This window comes from Colias croceus, chromosome 22 (genome assembly GCF_905220415.1).
Source record: "Colias croceus chromosome 22, ilColCroc2.1".
NCBI classification, from domain to species: Eukaryota; Metazoa; Arthropoda; class Insecta; order Lepidoptera; family Pieridae; genus Colias; species Colias croceus.
This window is the reverse complement of record NC_059558.1, coordinates 3,370,583-3,388,085: the sequence shown is the minus strand read 5'-3', so window position 1 is coordinate 3,388,085 and position 17,503 is coordinate 3,370,583. Positions and strand designations below refer to the sequence as shown.

Below are 17,503 nucleotides of genomic sequence, written 5' to 3'. Positions count from 1 at the left end.
ATAATTATTATAATAAATATCATATGCTTAAGTCTAAAAATTTTTGTGGAAGACATTGGATATATCACTTCAACGCAACAATGAGTATTTCAAATTCTTAACATCTAACCAATCTAAGTTACAAAATCACATCAGACTAGATAATGTTGGCATAACACTTTAGATATACCGCAAAAACTTGCAGGTTCATAAATATAAGACATTTAATTATATGCAATACTCTAAAAATAGTTCAACAATGATCTAAAACGCTACGGAAAATTAAAACGGCAGCCCGATTTTGAAAGCTTTGACTAGAGCCGAACCGGAGTCGTACATGCCAATAATTCCAAACAGGACACCCAAACCCATGATGAAATAATCGTATGCGACGGTGCTACTGTCCAGCTGATTGGCCTTCAGCTTCAAATGGAAGTAAGCTGGCCAGATGAAACTCAACATGGTTCCTGTGAAACTGCCGATAAAACCCATGAGAATCAGGAAATGGGGTATGAACACTGCCATCAAAATGGTAAACATTATCACTCCGAGCCGCCAAGCGAGACCCCAAACTTTTAGTTCACCGTCTAAAGCATATATTGGTGGGAACGGTGTTTTAGGTTTTCCTCTAAAGAGAACGCGTTCCAGCAAATCGCACGCCGCATAGTAAGGAAGAGGATAGCTGAGCACTGCTTTGACCACGAGGAAGAAATTGACGAGACCTTTGAATCCAGCAGACCTTAGATTGTTTGTGATAACTTGCTGCGTATCGTTTTGGAACGTTAAGAAACAAATGTATCCAAATATCGATTTGAATGCAGCCGCTGCGATGTGGGACCAATTCAACATCCATTCGAATTTAGATCTGTCCTCCATATTTCCCTCGAGCGTGGGCAAGAATATTTGCGAAGTATAGGAGAACACAATGACGCCCAAGCTGATGGGGAAATTTTCAAAATCGAGATTCCACTTCACTTTCGACCATCCCCACTCGCCAATGTAAAGAATGCAATAGCCAATGACAATAGCGTTGATTATTAAATGGCTCATTGTGCACCAGAACGACAACATGCTCACACTTTTGAGAGACTTCAGAAATGCCAACGGCAAAAGGAAAATGCCGGTAAGCATCATCCAAGATCGGGTGTCGATGGAGCCATCAGGGAAAGTGCCAATCATAAGATCACCGCACACAACAACGTACAGAATACAAGTCATAAGGAGCTCTATTATCTGAGCAATATTGACTATTTTGGCACCATATTTTCTACCGAAGCACTCCTTCGCGATACTGACGTATGAATCCCGAACGCGGACACGTTGTCCTGATACGGGATCGTCTTCATAGAGGCACTCCACGAGTATTTTTCCTGTATAACAGCAGATGTGAGCGATGCCAATCATGGCCGCTATGGACCAATATCCTCCTTGAAGTACAGCGAATGGTAAGGAAACCACGAACATTCCCTATTGAAGTAATAAATTAACATTTTAATCATAAAAACATAATAATATTATCTGCTTCATATTATTTACTTCTCGACTTACCTGAATAGCATTAGTAACGTTCCAAGCAGCTTGAAATTCATTGATTTTGTGGCCTGGATTACCACCACCTTCTTCAAATCCACCTTCTTCTGATGAGGCATAGAAATCAACGCTCTGCATGCTTTGAGTTCTGTTAAAAAAAAATACTTTTTACTTAACCTCACCAGTGTCGTCTTGAATAACAACGATATACATCCCTATATAAGAGACAAAAATTAAGACCAACAATTCGCATGAATTTTAATGTCAAATACTTATGTCTTGTATTTTATTTTACGGATGTTAATATTTTGAGTATTGACACTATCCAACTTATTAGAAACAATGATCTTCAACACAAATAAAACATTATGTTCCATACAGATAAATCAAATTATTTCCCAATAGCTTTCGTATTTTAAAAACCCAATTATTAATTATTAACTGGTACCTTGGAGCCGCTCCATCTTGCTGTGGGTACGTATTTTGGTAGCTGGTAAAGGAATCTTCAGCTTGGAGTTGACCGCTCAGAAATGGGTTCGTAGGATTCGTCGATTGGTACGATGGGGATGTCGTTTCATTCATGGTGGATAGCTCACAGCTTTCGCCCCTGTCTGTTCAAAAATAATGCTCCAGTTTTATTCTGTTGTTACCATTTTATCATTTTAAAAATGTTACACGTCAAAAAAAAAACACGTCTTCGTTTTTAGTCATATTTTTTAGTTATTAGACAGTATGCTATGACTTTGACGATAATTAGTAATTACTTCGTTATGTTCTCCTATGAATTAATTGATTATGTTAATTCTTTTCTTTTTATTGAAATACCAAAGTGGACTATTATTCTTTTCATTTGAAAATTTCATGATCCATTGATGATAGTCTCCACGCATAGGTTTAGATCTATTATTACGAACTACTATTTTTTATTTAAAATAAATTGGTTAAGAATATAGATATAGTTTTTTTTTCTTACCTGCATTAGCAAATCGGACATTTTGCGGTGGGCGCGGTGAAGTCCCAGGTTTGTCTGGAACTTGCTGCCTTACTGTCTGCATTGCCACATCCAGCACATTCTTGATAGGCGGTAACTTAAAACGCCCTAGATTCATCTTGAATTTTTTCTACCCTTTATATCTATATTATGTATACCTTTCAATAATTATATAATCCAAAATTGACGTAACAGGAAGACATCGATTTATGTAATAAATATATTTAATTTATCATCTACTTTAATTTAATTTAATTAATCTATTGGAAGACTTCGTTACACTAGTTTTTTTCACTCACATTACATTTTTAATTTTTGGAATCGCCATTGTGGCCCGTTTTTTAAACACTTCGATTTTCGAATTTGAAACTGTGTTCTATTAGAACATTTGAGTCGCGTTCATTTTAGGTTTGATTTGAACCGTTTGAGGCGTTTATTGTAACATTTTATCCGGTAATTGTGAGTATAATGTTGAGATGGTGGGACTCTGTAGGTGTAACAGAGCGACGCGGATGCTGTGCGCAGTAACGCGATCGATACCACCAGTTAGATATTACATGCGATATTAAACGTATAACTTTGTCAGGCAATGTGGGGTCAGAATGATAAGTGGCTGATGTTTCTTTAATAGTGGGAATTAGTACATGTATTAATAAGCTATAAATACAATAGAATTGTAATTTTTTAAGCATTGTTTTTATTATTTTAGAATTATTTTTATACACAATAGACTCTATTGATAAAAATTTAAATTTTAATTAGTATCTTTTCAAAAAGGCATATTTACGAAGCTGAAATTTATTTGAAATAGTGTAAACTACTGCTTTGCATAACTTTTACATATCTACCTATCTATATTTTTTAATTAAAAAATAATACTACTTAATAAGATTTTTCTTATAAGTATTATTTTTACTAATGGATGTACAAATACGTACATATAAATAATACGATTTATCTAATATAAGCTCTACCTACCTACCTATTGAAAATACATTCGAACTTCGGTGTCTTTTCTTACGAGTGCGTTTTGTTAGTACAACTTTTATTCCAGTTGAAACATAATCTAAAATATATATCGAGCTTAGAAATATTGTTTCATTCGTAACTAGATCAATATTAATTTCGAATAATTAATTATAAAGATACGAACGAACGAGATACGTAAAAAAAAATCTATCAAGTATCAAACACTACTATACTAGCGCCAGGCTATGTAAGAACATAAATTGGTAAAAACGGCCTTTATGAGAGTTCTAGCTCATCAGAATTTTATCCTGATTTATTCTTCTTTATATTTCTATTAACCCTTCCTTCGTGAAAAAACATTACAAGATCTTCAATAGTGCAGGGGAGAACTGTCAACTTGGACAGAGAGACCCGACCAGGTTGATAATACCAAAGCACAGAACAACTTTATGTAAAAAAAATGCATATATCATGGCCATAAATATATTTAACGCCTTACCTAAAAATATAAGAGAGCTACCGTTAAATAGATTTAAGTTTAAGCTTAAAAACTGGATAATTGACAAATGCTATTATAATTTAAATGAATTTTTTGATGCAAATATGTAATAATTTATTATAATTTGATTTGAATCTCTGTCATCATCGCTAATAAAATGTTTATAATTTATATTAAAATTTAAAATTTAACAAGCACTGTAAAATTTAGTTAATGTAACTATTCGCATGCCAGCTGAGACTGGCGAATTGTGTAGAACATGTTCTCTCATAACACCAATGTATTACCACTTTTCTTGCGAATAAATTCATTTCATTTCATTTCATTTCCATAAACATAATCCATTTATATTTAATATTTTTTTAATTTCAGTTAATTAAGCAATAGGCAATAGTTAGTTTCGAGTAGAACTGCAACATAGGCACAGTTTTCTAAACTGTTACTACGTTAACTCAGGTACCTATTTGTAGTAGATTCGGGGGCAATATTTGTAAGAACGGAATCTAGGATAAAATGAGTAGTTTTGGTTTCAGTTTGCTTATTTTTCTAAACAATGGTTGCCCAAAAGTGTTCCTATTTTAACATATTCTAATGAGATGGTAGCATTGTTTATGACCAGCAGTCTAGAAGGAGAAATACTATAAGCCAAGGAATTAAGAATTTAAGACATTTGCATAACATTTTATGTACCTTTTTGCGTGAACAAGTGAGTTTTATTGGCTGTTATTTTGTAAGCAATTATTATTTCGTTGTTGAAAAGAAATCAAATATAATTGGCAATTATTTAATAACTTATGTTTTGTAGGTATTTCGCAACAATACTGACTCCGATATGGTTTTATTGAGCAGGAGGTGGCTAGAGTTTATTTTAATATGTTATTTTACTATCATAGTAAGTACTTTCGATTCCGAATAAATTTAATTTGTTATAATAAACTCTGTACACATGAAATTTCCGGCTCTAATATAGTTTAAGTTTAGTTATCCATAGTTTAAGAAAACAATTTTAATATGATTGAGTTACATAACTACTGTAACAAACAACAATTATTGCGTGATACAGAACATCTTATTATTCTGGCAATCAATTATTAAAGACAGAACGCCATACCACACTAATACCAATAATCTTCCAGAATGCTTATGACATACGCAACCACCCCTGCTGCCAAGAGCCTAGTGACAACATTACCCTGGCCATGATAATAGATGCGTATGAGATATATGGCCACGACCCGACAGACAAACTGGACCATCTGGCGCACTTTCAGATAGAAATGATGAAGATTAAACGAGCTCCAGATCAGGTAATGGGCAGTACAATACAGAGATTGGTGATGCTAAATATTAAATACGAGTTTTACGTAATAAAAGCCTGTCCGTAAAGAGATAAACCAATTCATTTTCAAAACACGTCATGTCCTTTCTTCATAGCGACGCGTCGTGGCCAAATGGCATGTCAGCCGCAGCCGTGACACGATTTTGCTGTGTCTTCCTAGGATTATCACAACGCGGCGTTAGCATTTTCAAGATCCATAACGCAATGTAGACTTTTTACGATGACCACGACGCGTTAGAACATAGAATGCTCTAAGCGTTAGAAGCTATTTTTTCACAAGTTGGAATTTTGAAACGCATAAGTGATTTGTTCTGTTTATATAAAAGTAGTATAGAAGGCATTTGTTGTTTCAGTATATCATAAATGAACATGTTCACATAGCTACCGATCACCTAGGAAGATTTATAAACATGCATATCAAAGAACTAAAGGTACCTAATAAAATACATATTATATCGATTGTAAATGCTTCGTTCATTTAAAAAGCCCATAACAGTACTTTTGAAAACCTGATCTTTGCCTGGAAGAGATCGCTGCTTTAGCGATAAGGCCGCCTTTTTGTACGTGTTTGTTTGCATGTGTTTTTTCATATTGTCTCCTTGTGTTGGTGCAAATAAAGTATTTTCATTCATTCATTCATTCATCTTTGTAGATACTGCTAATAGCTCTAGACGATGTTATAGACAACATGTTGACCATGTATGATAATCATAACGCGATAAAAACAGAAAGAGTGGCAACTTATAACGCAGGGGCGGGTGGTGCTGTTCCTATGGAGTTTTATTTGAGCCAAGGTAAGACAAAAGAACCTTATCTACCATTAATGGACCAATAGTATTTAAGCTGAACAATATTATAGACCAAAAGAAGTTTTCTTGAGAGCCTCTCGAATCTCATCTATTGAAAGTCGAAAATAATTTTTAAGGATATTTTAATCTTTCTAAAGTAATAGTTCTGTTTCAGTTACATTCATTTCCTAGCTTGATATTTTTCTTCACCTAGTAGTAATAAAAACTGAACATTCTTCTGCCTGTGAAAATGCTTCTATTCCATATTCCAGAATACTATTGCGGTAAGAACGTCTATCTCTTCGTGTCTGAACTCTATAGCGATATCTACGAGATGGGTCGCGGCACCTCCCCATATTGCAAGGATCGTGGCTTCCATTTCCTTGGCTTCGTACATTTTATGGATGACAACAAATACTTCCTGGAAGAGGACCCGAATATTGTGTTCCAGATGGACAATTATATACATGGTTTGGAGTGCCATGTGGGTTTATGTATTTATAGGTAGGTCTAATCTGTGATGTTTCCTAGTAAGGAGAAAATTGAATTATTAACCATGTACATGTAGCCATTTAGGTAGGTATCAAGAACAAAATATGTATATAAAAATCTACTTAGTCAACTAAAAGCTGAACCAGGTCAGGTGGAATACATTATAGACAACTAGATTTCCGCTCGCGGCTTCGCCCGCGTTTGCAAAGGAAAACCCGCATAGTTCCCGTTCCTGTGGGATTTCCGGGATAAAAACTATCCTATGTGTTAATCCAAGTTACCCTCTATATGTGTGCTAAATTTCATTGTAATCGGTTCAGTAGTTTTTACGTGAAAGAGTAACAAACATCCATTCATTTATACATCCATACATCCATACAAACTTTCGCATTTATAATATTAGTAGGATAAGTCACATCTCACAACTGGCTGAAATTTTATTGTAACTTCAAGTATATTGTAATGAAAATGAAAATGAAAATGAAATGACCTACCAATATTTTTATACGACTTCATAGATGAACACACAAGTATATCTTTGTAAATAAAAAAAAGACGCATTTAAGAATGGAAATATTGAAGCAATAACAGGTAGTGTTGAAAGAGTACCTACCAATAAAAATGAAGGAAAACATTTCATATAACGGAATATAGGTCGACAGGCTACAAAACACATAACAGAATATTGTGTTGGATATTTGCCACGATGTCAAGTAAAATGTATTGCTGTTACAAACTTATGCGACATCTGTTAATACAGGGTAAATATTATTAAATTAAAGAATAAATACAAATCCAACCAAGAACAGATATTATGTTATCTTTGGCCAGGTTTGACCAAAGGTAACGAATGTCTTGCTTAGAAAAAATGCCATGAGCGATTCAAATTGCATAATTCTTCACTGGCAGTACTGTAGATAGGAAATACGAGTCATCTAAGCCGAAATCGGCTAGGGAGGCATTACTATGCTATTGTTTCTTAGTGATCAATAAACAAAACTCATATCATAGGTTCCCCTTCAAAAAGAACCTACAACACATCCGTGACGTCTCCACCCTTCCTAAGGCGATCGTCAAATGCGGTACAGAGGTGTATAAGCTGCCACCACTTACTGCTGCATCATGTATTATCACTTCTGGCTCTTTTATTTTGGACTTTAACATTCAGGGGATACGGTTCCGCCATTTTGATTATATGCTGGTAAGTTATTCACAGCTATATTATGTTTTATATCCATAACATTCTATGAACTAAATAAATTGGATTTGCTCGAATCCCGGAGTTGAAATTCGACCTTCTTATAAAGTTGCCATTTACGTTATGTCAACGTAGGTATCTATCAGCTATGATCAAAAGAGACAAATTTTATTTTATCAACATGGTCTCAAATTACTAAAGATAAATTTGAAAACTTATTTGCAGTTTCTGCCAAATGGTCACTCATATTACACGAAAGAAAAATCCTCTCCTTTGGCTTGCGATCACCATGTATGTGAATGGAATAATACTAATTTCTACGGAGGTATGTATTCAATCAATATCATATTAACAACTACCCACTTTTTGAAACAAAGTATCCTATTACGTGAAATACTTTCGAAGTTACGTGTCTCATCTTTAAGATCCTTTAAGCACTAATCGACGATGCTAAAAAACACACCTAGTTAAACCAATTGTTGGAAACCTAAAATAAGGATAAACATTTTTTTTAAGAGCTTTTCTTATTTTTTATTTATAAATAGGTCCATTTATAATCCCCGGTGATCCGGGCACGGGTCTGACTCCAATACCGCCTTTCATCGAACAAACGACTGAGCCCTACAACATACACTCTACGGAACCACCGGGCCATGAGTTCGCTAATATTACCTGTAAGTATACTTATGTGCGGCGCCGAAATCAAACCTATTTAATAAATAGCACATCTAAATAATATGTAGTAATTAATAATATCAAATCTTTTTATTTTTTTATTTTTCCCATTTTGAAGTCGGTTTTTTTTAACGTAGTTATTTTTAATATAATACAGATTCCCTCGACGGCTGCTGGTTCATGTTCCCGCCGAACTATGGGTCGATTGCTGGAATCAGCTACTTAGATCCACTCACTGTTAACGAGTATAGATACACTTGTTCTGGAGCTAATAATAATAAGGTAATGTTGTATAAATATGGAAAGAAGGCAGTGTGAACTTAAGTTCAATATAGAAGGCTTACGTACTCCTTTGCTATTGACGATACGTAGAAATAATCTAAAATGGGTGTTTTGTCCACGGCTGCACGACAAACGCATGACGGGCGACTGACGCGACGTTGCCGCTCCGTAGACACGGTTTTGACTGATATTATAATTTTCTACGCAAGATGCAAGCATTTTGCGATATTGTTACCATGTAGTATGCTTTATATAAAGAAACAAAAATACGTGTGGCACTCGGGGACTGCCGCGGTAAAGCTATTGCATAGCTATGCCTTCAAGCCACACCTCCGCCCGTCGGAGTGGGGAGCGTGAGGAGCGTGAGGTTTTTACGTTACGGAATTTCTAGATTCGGTCCCCGTGCTCAAGGCCTGCGATAGAAGCTATGCAATAGCTTAAAAATATGAACACTATCTACATTTAATTCCCGCAAAAACATTTCCATAAGATAAACTGTAATATTCAAAACAAACAGGGTCTCTACTGGTACCCGCAATGGATGGGCGCGCCCCCCCACCACCCGCGCCCGCAGGCCGGCGATTCGCCCCCCGCGCCCGGATCGTTATCCGCCGCCTACTACCCGCACCTGGCCAACCCACCGCTTAGTGTTAACGCGCCCGGACAGAAATAAACTTGTCACAGCGAACATTTTGTTTCATTTACCTTATAACAACAAACTTTAGTATAGGATACCAGCAATCCACTTATACTGATAATGGGCCCGGAGCACCCGGAGAGAAATATTTTTGTATTTGCAATTTGAAGACACTAGAAAGTTAAATTATTATCGAGTTAGTCTGTAGCTGACAATAAATACTGGCTGAAGTAAAATAAAACGACAGTTACGATTTTTAATAACTTTTATTAATATCATAATCATAATTTACACAAACATAACGAAGTCTAATTTTAACTCAAATGTGAGTTACACTTATAGCACTATAATAAATTTTAATGGTGGTGTAAAATTTAACGTAGATTAAAACATTATATTTAATCAGAATAAATATCAATTTTATTGCAATTTTTATTTTTTTGTAACATTTGCAATTTTTTTTATGAATCGCACACGAAATACGAATCAACTTTGTGTGAGCAAGATGGCGTATCATAATATTATTATGTTTGGTTCAATTTCATTATTTCGCATTACTATCTCTTCTCTTCAACATTTTTTAAATTATATTAATTTACACATCGAAGATAGCAAACAATGTAGCGATGTAAGATATCTTTGTAATGAAGTTTCAATAGATTTGTTTTTATTTTATGCTTCAGCAGAATGGTTTCGTTATATTATAGTAATTTAAAAGGTTTAGACAACTGTTATGTTTTACAAATTTTATGTACGTTAAATTCCACACCACATGCACACAATGTCATATTGCACTGAAGCCAAATATTTTTGTATTGTCAATATAATGCTGAAAATTTCGTACATCCACGGTGTCCATGAATTTGGCGAGTGCTAGGATAAGTTTAACAGGTATTTAAACAAACAATAGTCAAACAAAATTCTTATACTTAAATTATCTTTAGGGCTGTGTTATAAAAGACATCTAGGTAAGAAAAAAAAATATGGATATTCATGGACACCCTACTGTCATCTTTTATACAGATTTTTACATATTCAGTATAAACAGAGACACCCATAATAGTACTTTAATACTTTTTGCCGAACACCACCTATATTAAAACGATGCATAACTTAAAAATTTAATGTATATTAAAATTACAATTGTTTCATTCTAATACTTATTATTTAGCTTACTCAATAACGGGTTGTATATACAGGGTGTCATAAACAACTGATGGATTAAAATTGTCATAATTACTACCATAGATATCGATCTTATATTATCTGTTTTACTGAATGTTCAAATTTAACCTAATTTGATATAAATTATACGGGTCTATAGGTTAAAAATCAGTTAAAATCCATCGGTTATTTAAGCCCACCCTGTATATACTATAAACATTTATTGTAATAAAACACATACGTCTCTGGTTGGAAATACACAAATAATAAAAAGTACAAGTAAATAAAATATAAAATCATAAAATTCATCGAGGAATGAAAAAGAAATAATGTAAAACTTACATTGTACAAAAATGTGATCAAATTTTTAAAAATATTCAACAAGGGAGGTAGTGAGACAGCTTTGTCTCAAAGTCTTAAAGGCAATATATGTATAAAAAGTATTTAAATTTAAAATTAAATAGACAGTTACAATATAAAATAAAGACTTTTTGATAAAAACAAGAATTTAACCTAACAATAACAAAAGAAAACGTCGACAAAATTATCTCTAAATTATTTTAATTCAAAATGGAAGCGTAAAATAAAGGTGCGTTTATAACCTATACTGAATATATTTCGCGCCAAAACGTATCATGGCGCAACATTTTTATCTATGGCTGTAAAAATGTCCTCTAAATAAGGTATTATGACTCTCTTTACTAAATTTTCTTTTAAATAATAACTAGTTATTACCTGTTTTTTTTTTAATTATGAACAAGCCCCATGTCATGCCAATTTGCCGGCATTTTTTATTGTGTGACACTAGCATTATGACTAAGCTATGACCATATATGTATGTAATATGTAAAAATAGCATTTATATTTCCCTTATACAGTTTTATATAAGCTGTTATTTGAATACACAGTACTGTTTCCAAGTCTATGGTTTTCTAGACTAATTTCTTATCTATGGTCTAAGAAAGTGGGCCCAGAGTCAGGCCTTTTGAACGGTCTCTTTTTCATCAATTTCAAATTCTTTTTCCCAACTTTCATCAGAATTTGCACTAGCGTCATCCTTGACTTCCTTATCACCAAAATAATCCTCAACTAAGTTGCCACATTCGTCGGATTTAGTTTTTCTCGGTGATTTATTTTTATTTTTGTCCATGGCAATTTTTTTGTTGTCTATGCTCTTTTTTGGCGAGTCTGCGTTGTTGTTAGTTATGTCTTTGGGCGTTTTTAACTTTTTCGATGTTATTTCCTTTTCATATTCTTCTAAAAGTAGGGTTTGTTGTTCCTCTGTTAGTTCTAGGTCATCTGCGAAATCTTCTGTCGAGTTGAGAAATGTGATTTTATTCTCTTGATAGATAAAACTACACTAGAAGCTTAGTAAGCAAGCATTGCTTTTCTGTGTTCATATAAAAATATCGCATTCATGCAATGAAACCATGCATTTTTATATATTATTAGGATTACCTAATCCTCCAAACAAATATTTATTTGAGTAAAAATTACATAATGTGTACATAAAATCAATTTGTCCGATTATTATTTAAAATTATTATTTTAAGTAACTCTCTAATAGATACATCATCATTAAGGAACATACGTAAAACTCGGTACTTTTTATATATGTTTATATAATTGGATTTATCATTATTTATATATTTTTTCTCATATTAAAGCAAAAAAGCCACAACACAATCATAACTTACCATCCTCCCACGCGACGACGTTGTCGATTTCTGGCGTCTCTGCTATTATTCCGGAGAGAACTTTTTTGGGACTTCTGTAAGGGAAACATTCATAGACTGTACACCGATTTATTTTTTCCAATTTAAGTGTATTTTACTAAATATTCTGTATTTAGTAAAATCTGTATGTATCGGTGGTGGCAAGAGTTTTTATAAAATGTATTTACAGTTGTAAGCTGTAGTCCGAAATGTTGTTAGCACAAAAGTGGACTTAAAAGTTACGTCATTATATTTCTAGTGTATGGAATCATTTAACAGTAATGCTGGTATTGTTTTATTATGAAAATATACATTTTTGAAGTGAAAACTTCTTTAGCGGCGTTGGGTATAAAATCTTAAACTGGCGTCAGGACACGTGGCCAGATCGAAAAAGCGTAAGACGGATTTTTTTTTAGCCCTTATATTCCATGCGTAAGACGGATACCATTCCAAAATATCAAACATGCTGAACGTTAATAATCATGTTTTCACTTCTGCCGGCACTCCCGGAGTGCAACCCGTCTTTTTTTTTAATAGAAAAGAGCATTGTAGTTTGTGAATTAATACTAGTCATTGCAAAAAAATAATTTAAAACATAACCATATTTCTGGAAAGCAGTATTATGTTTCAAATATTATAAAAAGTTATTAAGTTTTTACATTAAATAATAAATTACTACAACTAATACTAAATGACTGAATGCCTGTCAGGCAAAATAATAATTAAAAAAAAAAACAATAATAATCATTCAAAATTTAATTTCATAATAAATTTGATTCAATTGCGATTATTCCCCTTTGGAGCTGCCGGCCTCACTAGAATAAAAAGTTTTGTTGACATTAAATTCATATTTTTTTTAGCTTGAATTAGTAAATGGATGTTATTTTTCGAGATTTCGATATGTTATTTCTTACAATTTTTTTTAAAGCAGGAAAATGACAGACGAGGCACCTGATGTTAAGTTAGTCGAGTTATATCTGATAAAGCAATACAATTTTCAAACCTTATTTATCTCTGAAGATACTCCACAGAGTATAAATGTATTTTTTTTGTTGACTATGCATTTTTTATAAGCCATAAACTTTATACAAGTATTGCGAAAAAAAAATGTGAAGGTATTTTCGTCTCTTAAAGAAATTTATATACACAGTTCAAATATATTTTTTTGCTGACTGTTAAAACTCACCTATAAATCTTACTCTGATTGGTTTAAAAAATTAAACGAAAAAATTTTTTTTTTTGCTGACTGTACTCTTCCACCAAATCTTTTACCCTATTATATTCTTACGTCTGTATAGGCTCGGTGGGTGGCAAGTGAGCGAGCACCGGGTCCGTTTGTTCCTCCACTAACGGTTGTTTACGGGATGACGCCGCTAGTCTATCTTGTAAGAGAGCCACTCGGAAGAGATACCTGAAAGAATGTGTAACTGAACTAATATGTTGTTTTGTGTAAAAAATACCACAGTATTAAATGCTGTTTTTGTCATAGGACAAAAATCTGTGTTCATCTTGTTCTGTGGTATGAATGGAAAAATAAGGTACTCAGAATTTTTCAGACAATCAAATAAATTCAATTGTGAAATATACGGCAGTTCAATTTAAACTTGGTAAAAACTATCGGTGTAAAATGAAGGAGTAGAATTTCATCTTAAACTTCCGTGTTTGTTAGGGGCGGGATGACGTCACGAGCATGGTGACGTCACCGCACTCACCTCTCCCAGAAGTCCTCGTGCGACACAGCGTCCGGCACCAGCTTGTCGTACTGCGTCTTCAGCAATGGACTGCTCTGCATACGTTTGCGGGCCGCTAGCGGTGAGATGACATCACCGTCGAGACTCGCTTTCCAAGCGTCGAATTGTGCGCTGTCCGCTGGCACTATGTACGTTGCGTCTACCCGTTGGAGGGATTCGAGTTCTTTCTGTAGGGATAAAGGAAAAAATATAAGAATTATTTTCATTTGAAGCACTCCAAAGTTTATAAATTCCAATAGATAGCGCTATATTTATAACATGCATGACAAGTGTTAATATTCCTTGCCACACGGGCGAAGTCAGGAGCAACACCTAGTAACATATAAATCAACATGTCTATGTCATACAACTAGTATCATACACTTGTGATAGATAGCAGATCAAAATATGACAATATAAAAAAATTCGCCATGTAAGTTAATAATCCTGGATTAAGAAATTTTTTTTTATACTATTTTATTCCAGATATTTTTTTTATAAAATTCAATTATAAATTTTATAATTATAACACCATAACAGTAATTAAAGTGTACAATTTAGACTCTTAGAAATATTTTTACTATTTACCTTGTAAGTGGAGAGCATTGTCGTGTCACCAGATGATAGGATAACTTCGGTGTCGTCTTCATCGTCAGGCTCAGGGTTCAGAACTGTACTCACTTGACCTTGATTAGAAAAAAAAAGTATGTGATTTATAATGTATATGGCAACTCATAATGATGAAATGTCACTATGACAGGTGTTATTGTAACAAAAAAAAAAAATTGTCAATATTGTGTTAGAAATATCAAAAATAGCTCTTACCAATGAAACTGCTAAAACTTTTCTTCATTGCATTAGCCGGCGATTCTGCATCATCAAGCTACAAATAAAAACAATTTATTACATTAAAATCTTTATTTTCTGTTGCCCAATGCATAAAACACACACACACACACACCTATATTATTCTCTTCAATATCATTTGTCTATCAAAGACCAACATATACACACACATATAAACTTTCTATTTCACACCCACACACAAAAGTTCACACGCACACACATACAAGTATATACAGCTCTAAACTTTAATACCTTTACAGTCTTTCGAAGAATAGCACACCAAGATACACATATTATACAAACACAATTTCCTTATTTCACACACATACACATATTTCTAGTTCTAATACCATACCTTAAAAGTGTTTCCAATTACAGTGGACGTAGAATTGAAGACGTGGCTCGCTTCACTCTTAACAGCTGTGCCAATCTCATCCAAATCCTTCTTCACCATTGAATATACTTCAACTGACTGTAAATCAAAGTTAAATACATTTTTAAAAGATATATGTATAAATCAATAGCTATGCCTATGAGCTAATGAAACAGGAATTAAATTTTGAGCCAATTATCAGAAAAACAAAGAAATAAGTTTTAAAGAATCAAAGGGAAAGTGCAATTATTAATAAACTTTAAAATTGACAAGTGAATCATAATTGCAAATAGGAAGAATAGTCTTATAAGAAACACAAATACTTTATGTTGAAGTAACGCTATTCATCTTTAGTTAATGTTAAACTTAAAAATAACCAAATGATTAAAAAGAGATAGTTACTGTACTTCTTTACTTAATACAAAGTCTCGCAATATGTACTATAGAAAATTATAGATACCTTGCTCTTAGCTGATGTCAGCCAGGAGTCCCACCAATTCCCAGAGGACTTTTCTTCCTTTGGAGTAGTGACAGCATCAGTAGGACTTTGATCACTCCTAAATATGATGATAAATTTAGTTTAATATTCTATAATAAACTCTGTGTGTTCATTATTTGTTCAATGTGAGGATTTAAAACCGGTTTATATAAAACTAGCTTACCGCCCGCGGCTTCGCTTGCTTTGTCTAAAACCTAATAAATTATATACTAAAACCTTCTCTTGAACCACTCTATCTATTAAAAAAAATCTCATCAAAATCCGTTGCGTACTTTTAAAGATTTTAGCATACAAAGGGACATAGGGACAGAGAAAGCAACTTGTTTTATACTATGTAGTGATGGGTAGTTATCCTGCTTCCAACAGTTTAATTATGTTGTCACAAAAGCTGCATTTATTATAAAAACTATATACTTCCTCAATTCCAATATATAATTTGGAATATAAATTTGCATCATTACAATTAGAGATAGAATATTTTAAGAATATTTTGAATGTTTAACTCTAGACTTGATTGAAGATCTTTATTGTTTTCTTATTCATTGCATCATGAATTTTAAAGTAGTATTATAAATTAATTAGACAATAAACATTCTATTTGACCTTTTGAAGATTCAAGACTTTGTTTGTTCATCTTAAATGAACATACTAAATCTACTTCATTGAATACATTATTATTTAAATATTGAGTACCATTGAAAATGTTAGAAAATGAAACCAGTTTGCATAGTACATTCCTGTCAGATTATTTGTTTTTAGAAAGAAAATAAAAATAGTTTGCATCTGCCATCTAGTTACTAATTTAGGAGCAAAGTACTTAATACAATTCAATATCAAAGTATTAAATGGAACAAGTGCATAGGTAGGCTAATTTATCCAATAAAGACTGGTTTAAGTAGGTTCAGCATTGCTAATATATTGACTTCATAACACGAATTTGAAGTAAGGTAATTGTTATTCGAAATGACCTCAAATCTATCAAAACACGCATTTGTATTACAACGTGATAAAGATTCGATTCGCATTAATTGAAAACAGAGATTATTTATTTATGTAATATTTTTAGAAGCGTGTTGATAAACAAAGGCAGAACTTGTACTTACTTTTCAGCCATCTCGCCAACTTTTTCAATTAATGGAAAAATAATTAGAGAACATGGATTTTAGTAAAATAATTTATCAGACGGATTTGTTTTTGTTGTTACAGAGAATTTAGAAATATTTTTGACTTAATTTTGTTTGCGTTGACAGAAGGTTCTATTTTGCTTTATCAACTACAGATAACGTAAAATATTCGATGGAAAGGTCGTGACACAGATAATGTTTATTTTACTCTATGAGCACTGTTTTTTAATTTATTTTGTTTTATATAATGATGCGATAAATATCCAGATTATTCTGAATTGGTTATTATGGATCCACATAAGGATCTAAATATTGTTGACAGTGAAGTGCACACGGCACACGATATTAATTACAACTAGCAACATTGGCCACAAATGGTATTTTGGAATCAGCGTTATATGAATTTTGAATACCTACATAATTACAAATTGTGTGTAATAAAATAATATTATGTAGTAATGTGCATTTCAATACGCATTCATCAAAACTGTTAAAAGATATGCTGGTATCTAGTATCTACGCAGTCGATACTCTACTATTGCCTGCCGGTCGGTTAATCATTCGGCTACAAGAAGCTTATATCTTATAGTACGGGAGCTAGCAACGTTTAAAAAAAAGTCATTTTAGTATAGTTGGGTTTTTGATATACTGTTTCTCTTGCTATTTCGGTTAG

The 17,503-nt window shown here is 33.1% G+C and overlaps 3 protein-coding genes across 4 annotated transcripts; 1 reads left to right on the top strand and 2 right to left on the bottom strand.

Annotated features, from left to right (window-relative positions):
- Window positions 1-261: 261 nt before the first annotated feature.
- Window positions 262-1,197, bottom strand: LOC123701958 (vesicular inhibitory amino acid transporter). Its single transcript, XM_045649593.1, has one exon. The coding sequence runs from the start codon at window positions 1,195-1,197 to the stop codon at window positions 262-264; it is 936 nt and encodes a 311-aa protein (XP_045505549.1).
- A 159-nt stretch (window positions 1,198-1,356) lies between these two features.
- Window positions 1,357-9,415, top strand: LOC123701957. The gene is made up of 10 exons (XM_045649592.1): window positions 1,357-1,424; window positions 5,105-5,275; window positions 5,661-5,738; window positions 5,960-6,101; window positions 6,368-6,599; window positions 7,599-7,788; window positions 8,011-8,110; window positions 8,331-8,459; window positions 8,618-8,742; window positions 9,260-9,415. The coding sequence occupies exons 1-10, from the start codon at window positions 1,422-1,424 to the stop codon at window positions 9,413-9,415; spliced, it is 1,326 nt and encodes a 441-aa protein (XP_045505548.1). The 5' UTR covers window positions 1,357-1,421.
- A 1,073-nt stretch (window positions 9,416-10,488) lies between these two features.
- LOC123701836 (BSD domain-containing protein 1-B-like) lies at window positions 10,489-16,965 on the bottom strand. Of its 2 annotated transcripts, none has more exons than XM_045649414.1 (9): window positions 16,810-16,965; window positions 15,668-15,764; window positions 15,190-15,306; window positions 14,814-14,871; window positions 14,577-14,674; window positions 13,971-14,176; window positions 13,547-13,669; window positions 12,241-12,314; window positions 10,489-11,854 (listed from the first exon to the last, which is right to left on the bottom strand). In XM_045649414.1, the coding sequence occupies exons 1-9, from the start codon at window positions 16,818-16,820 to the stop codon at window positions 11,520-11,522; spliced, it is 1,119 nt and encodes a 372-aa protein (XP_045505370.1). In that variant the 5' UTR covers window positions 16,821-16,965; the 3' UTR covers window positions 10,489-11,519. The 2 variants fall into 2 exon arrangements, with proteins under 2 accessions (XP_045505370.1, XP_045505371.1); XM_045649415.1 differs by having other exon boundaries at window positions 10,489-11,851.
- Between the last annotated feature and the right edge of the window lie 538 nt (window positions 16,966-17,503).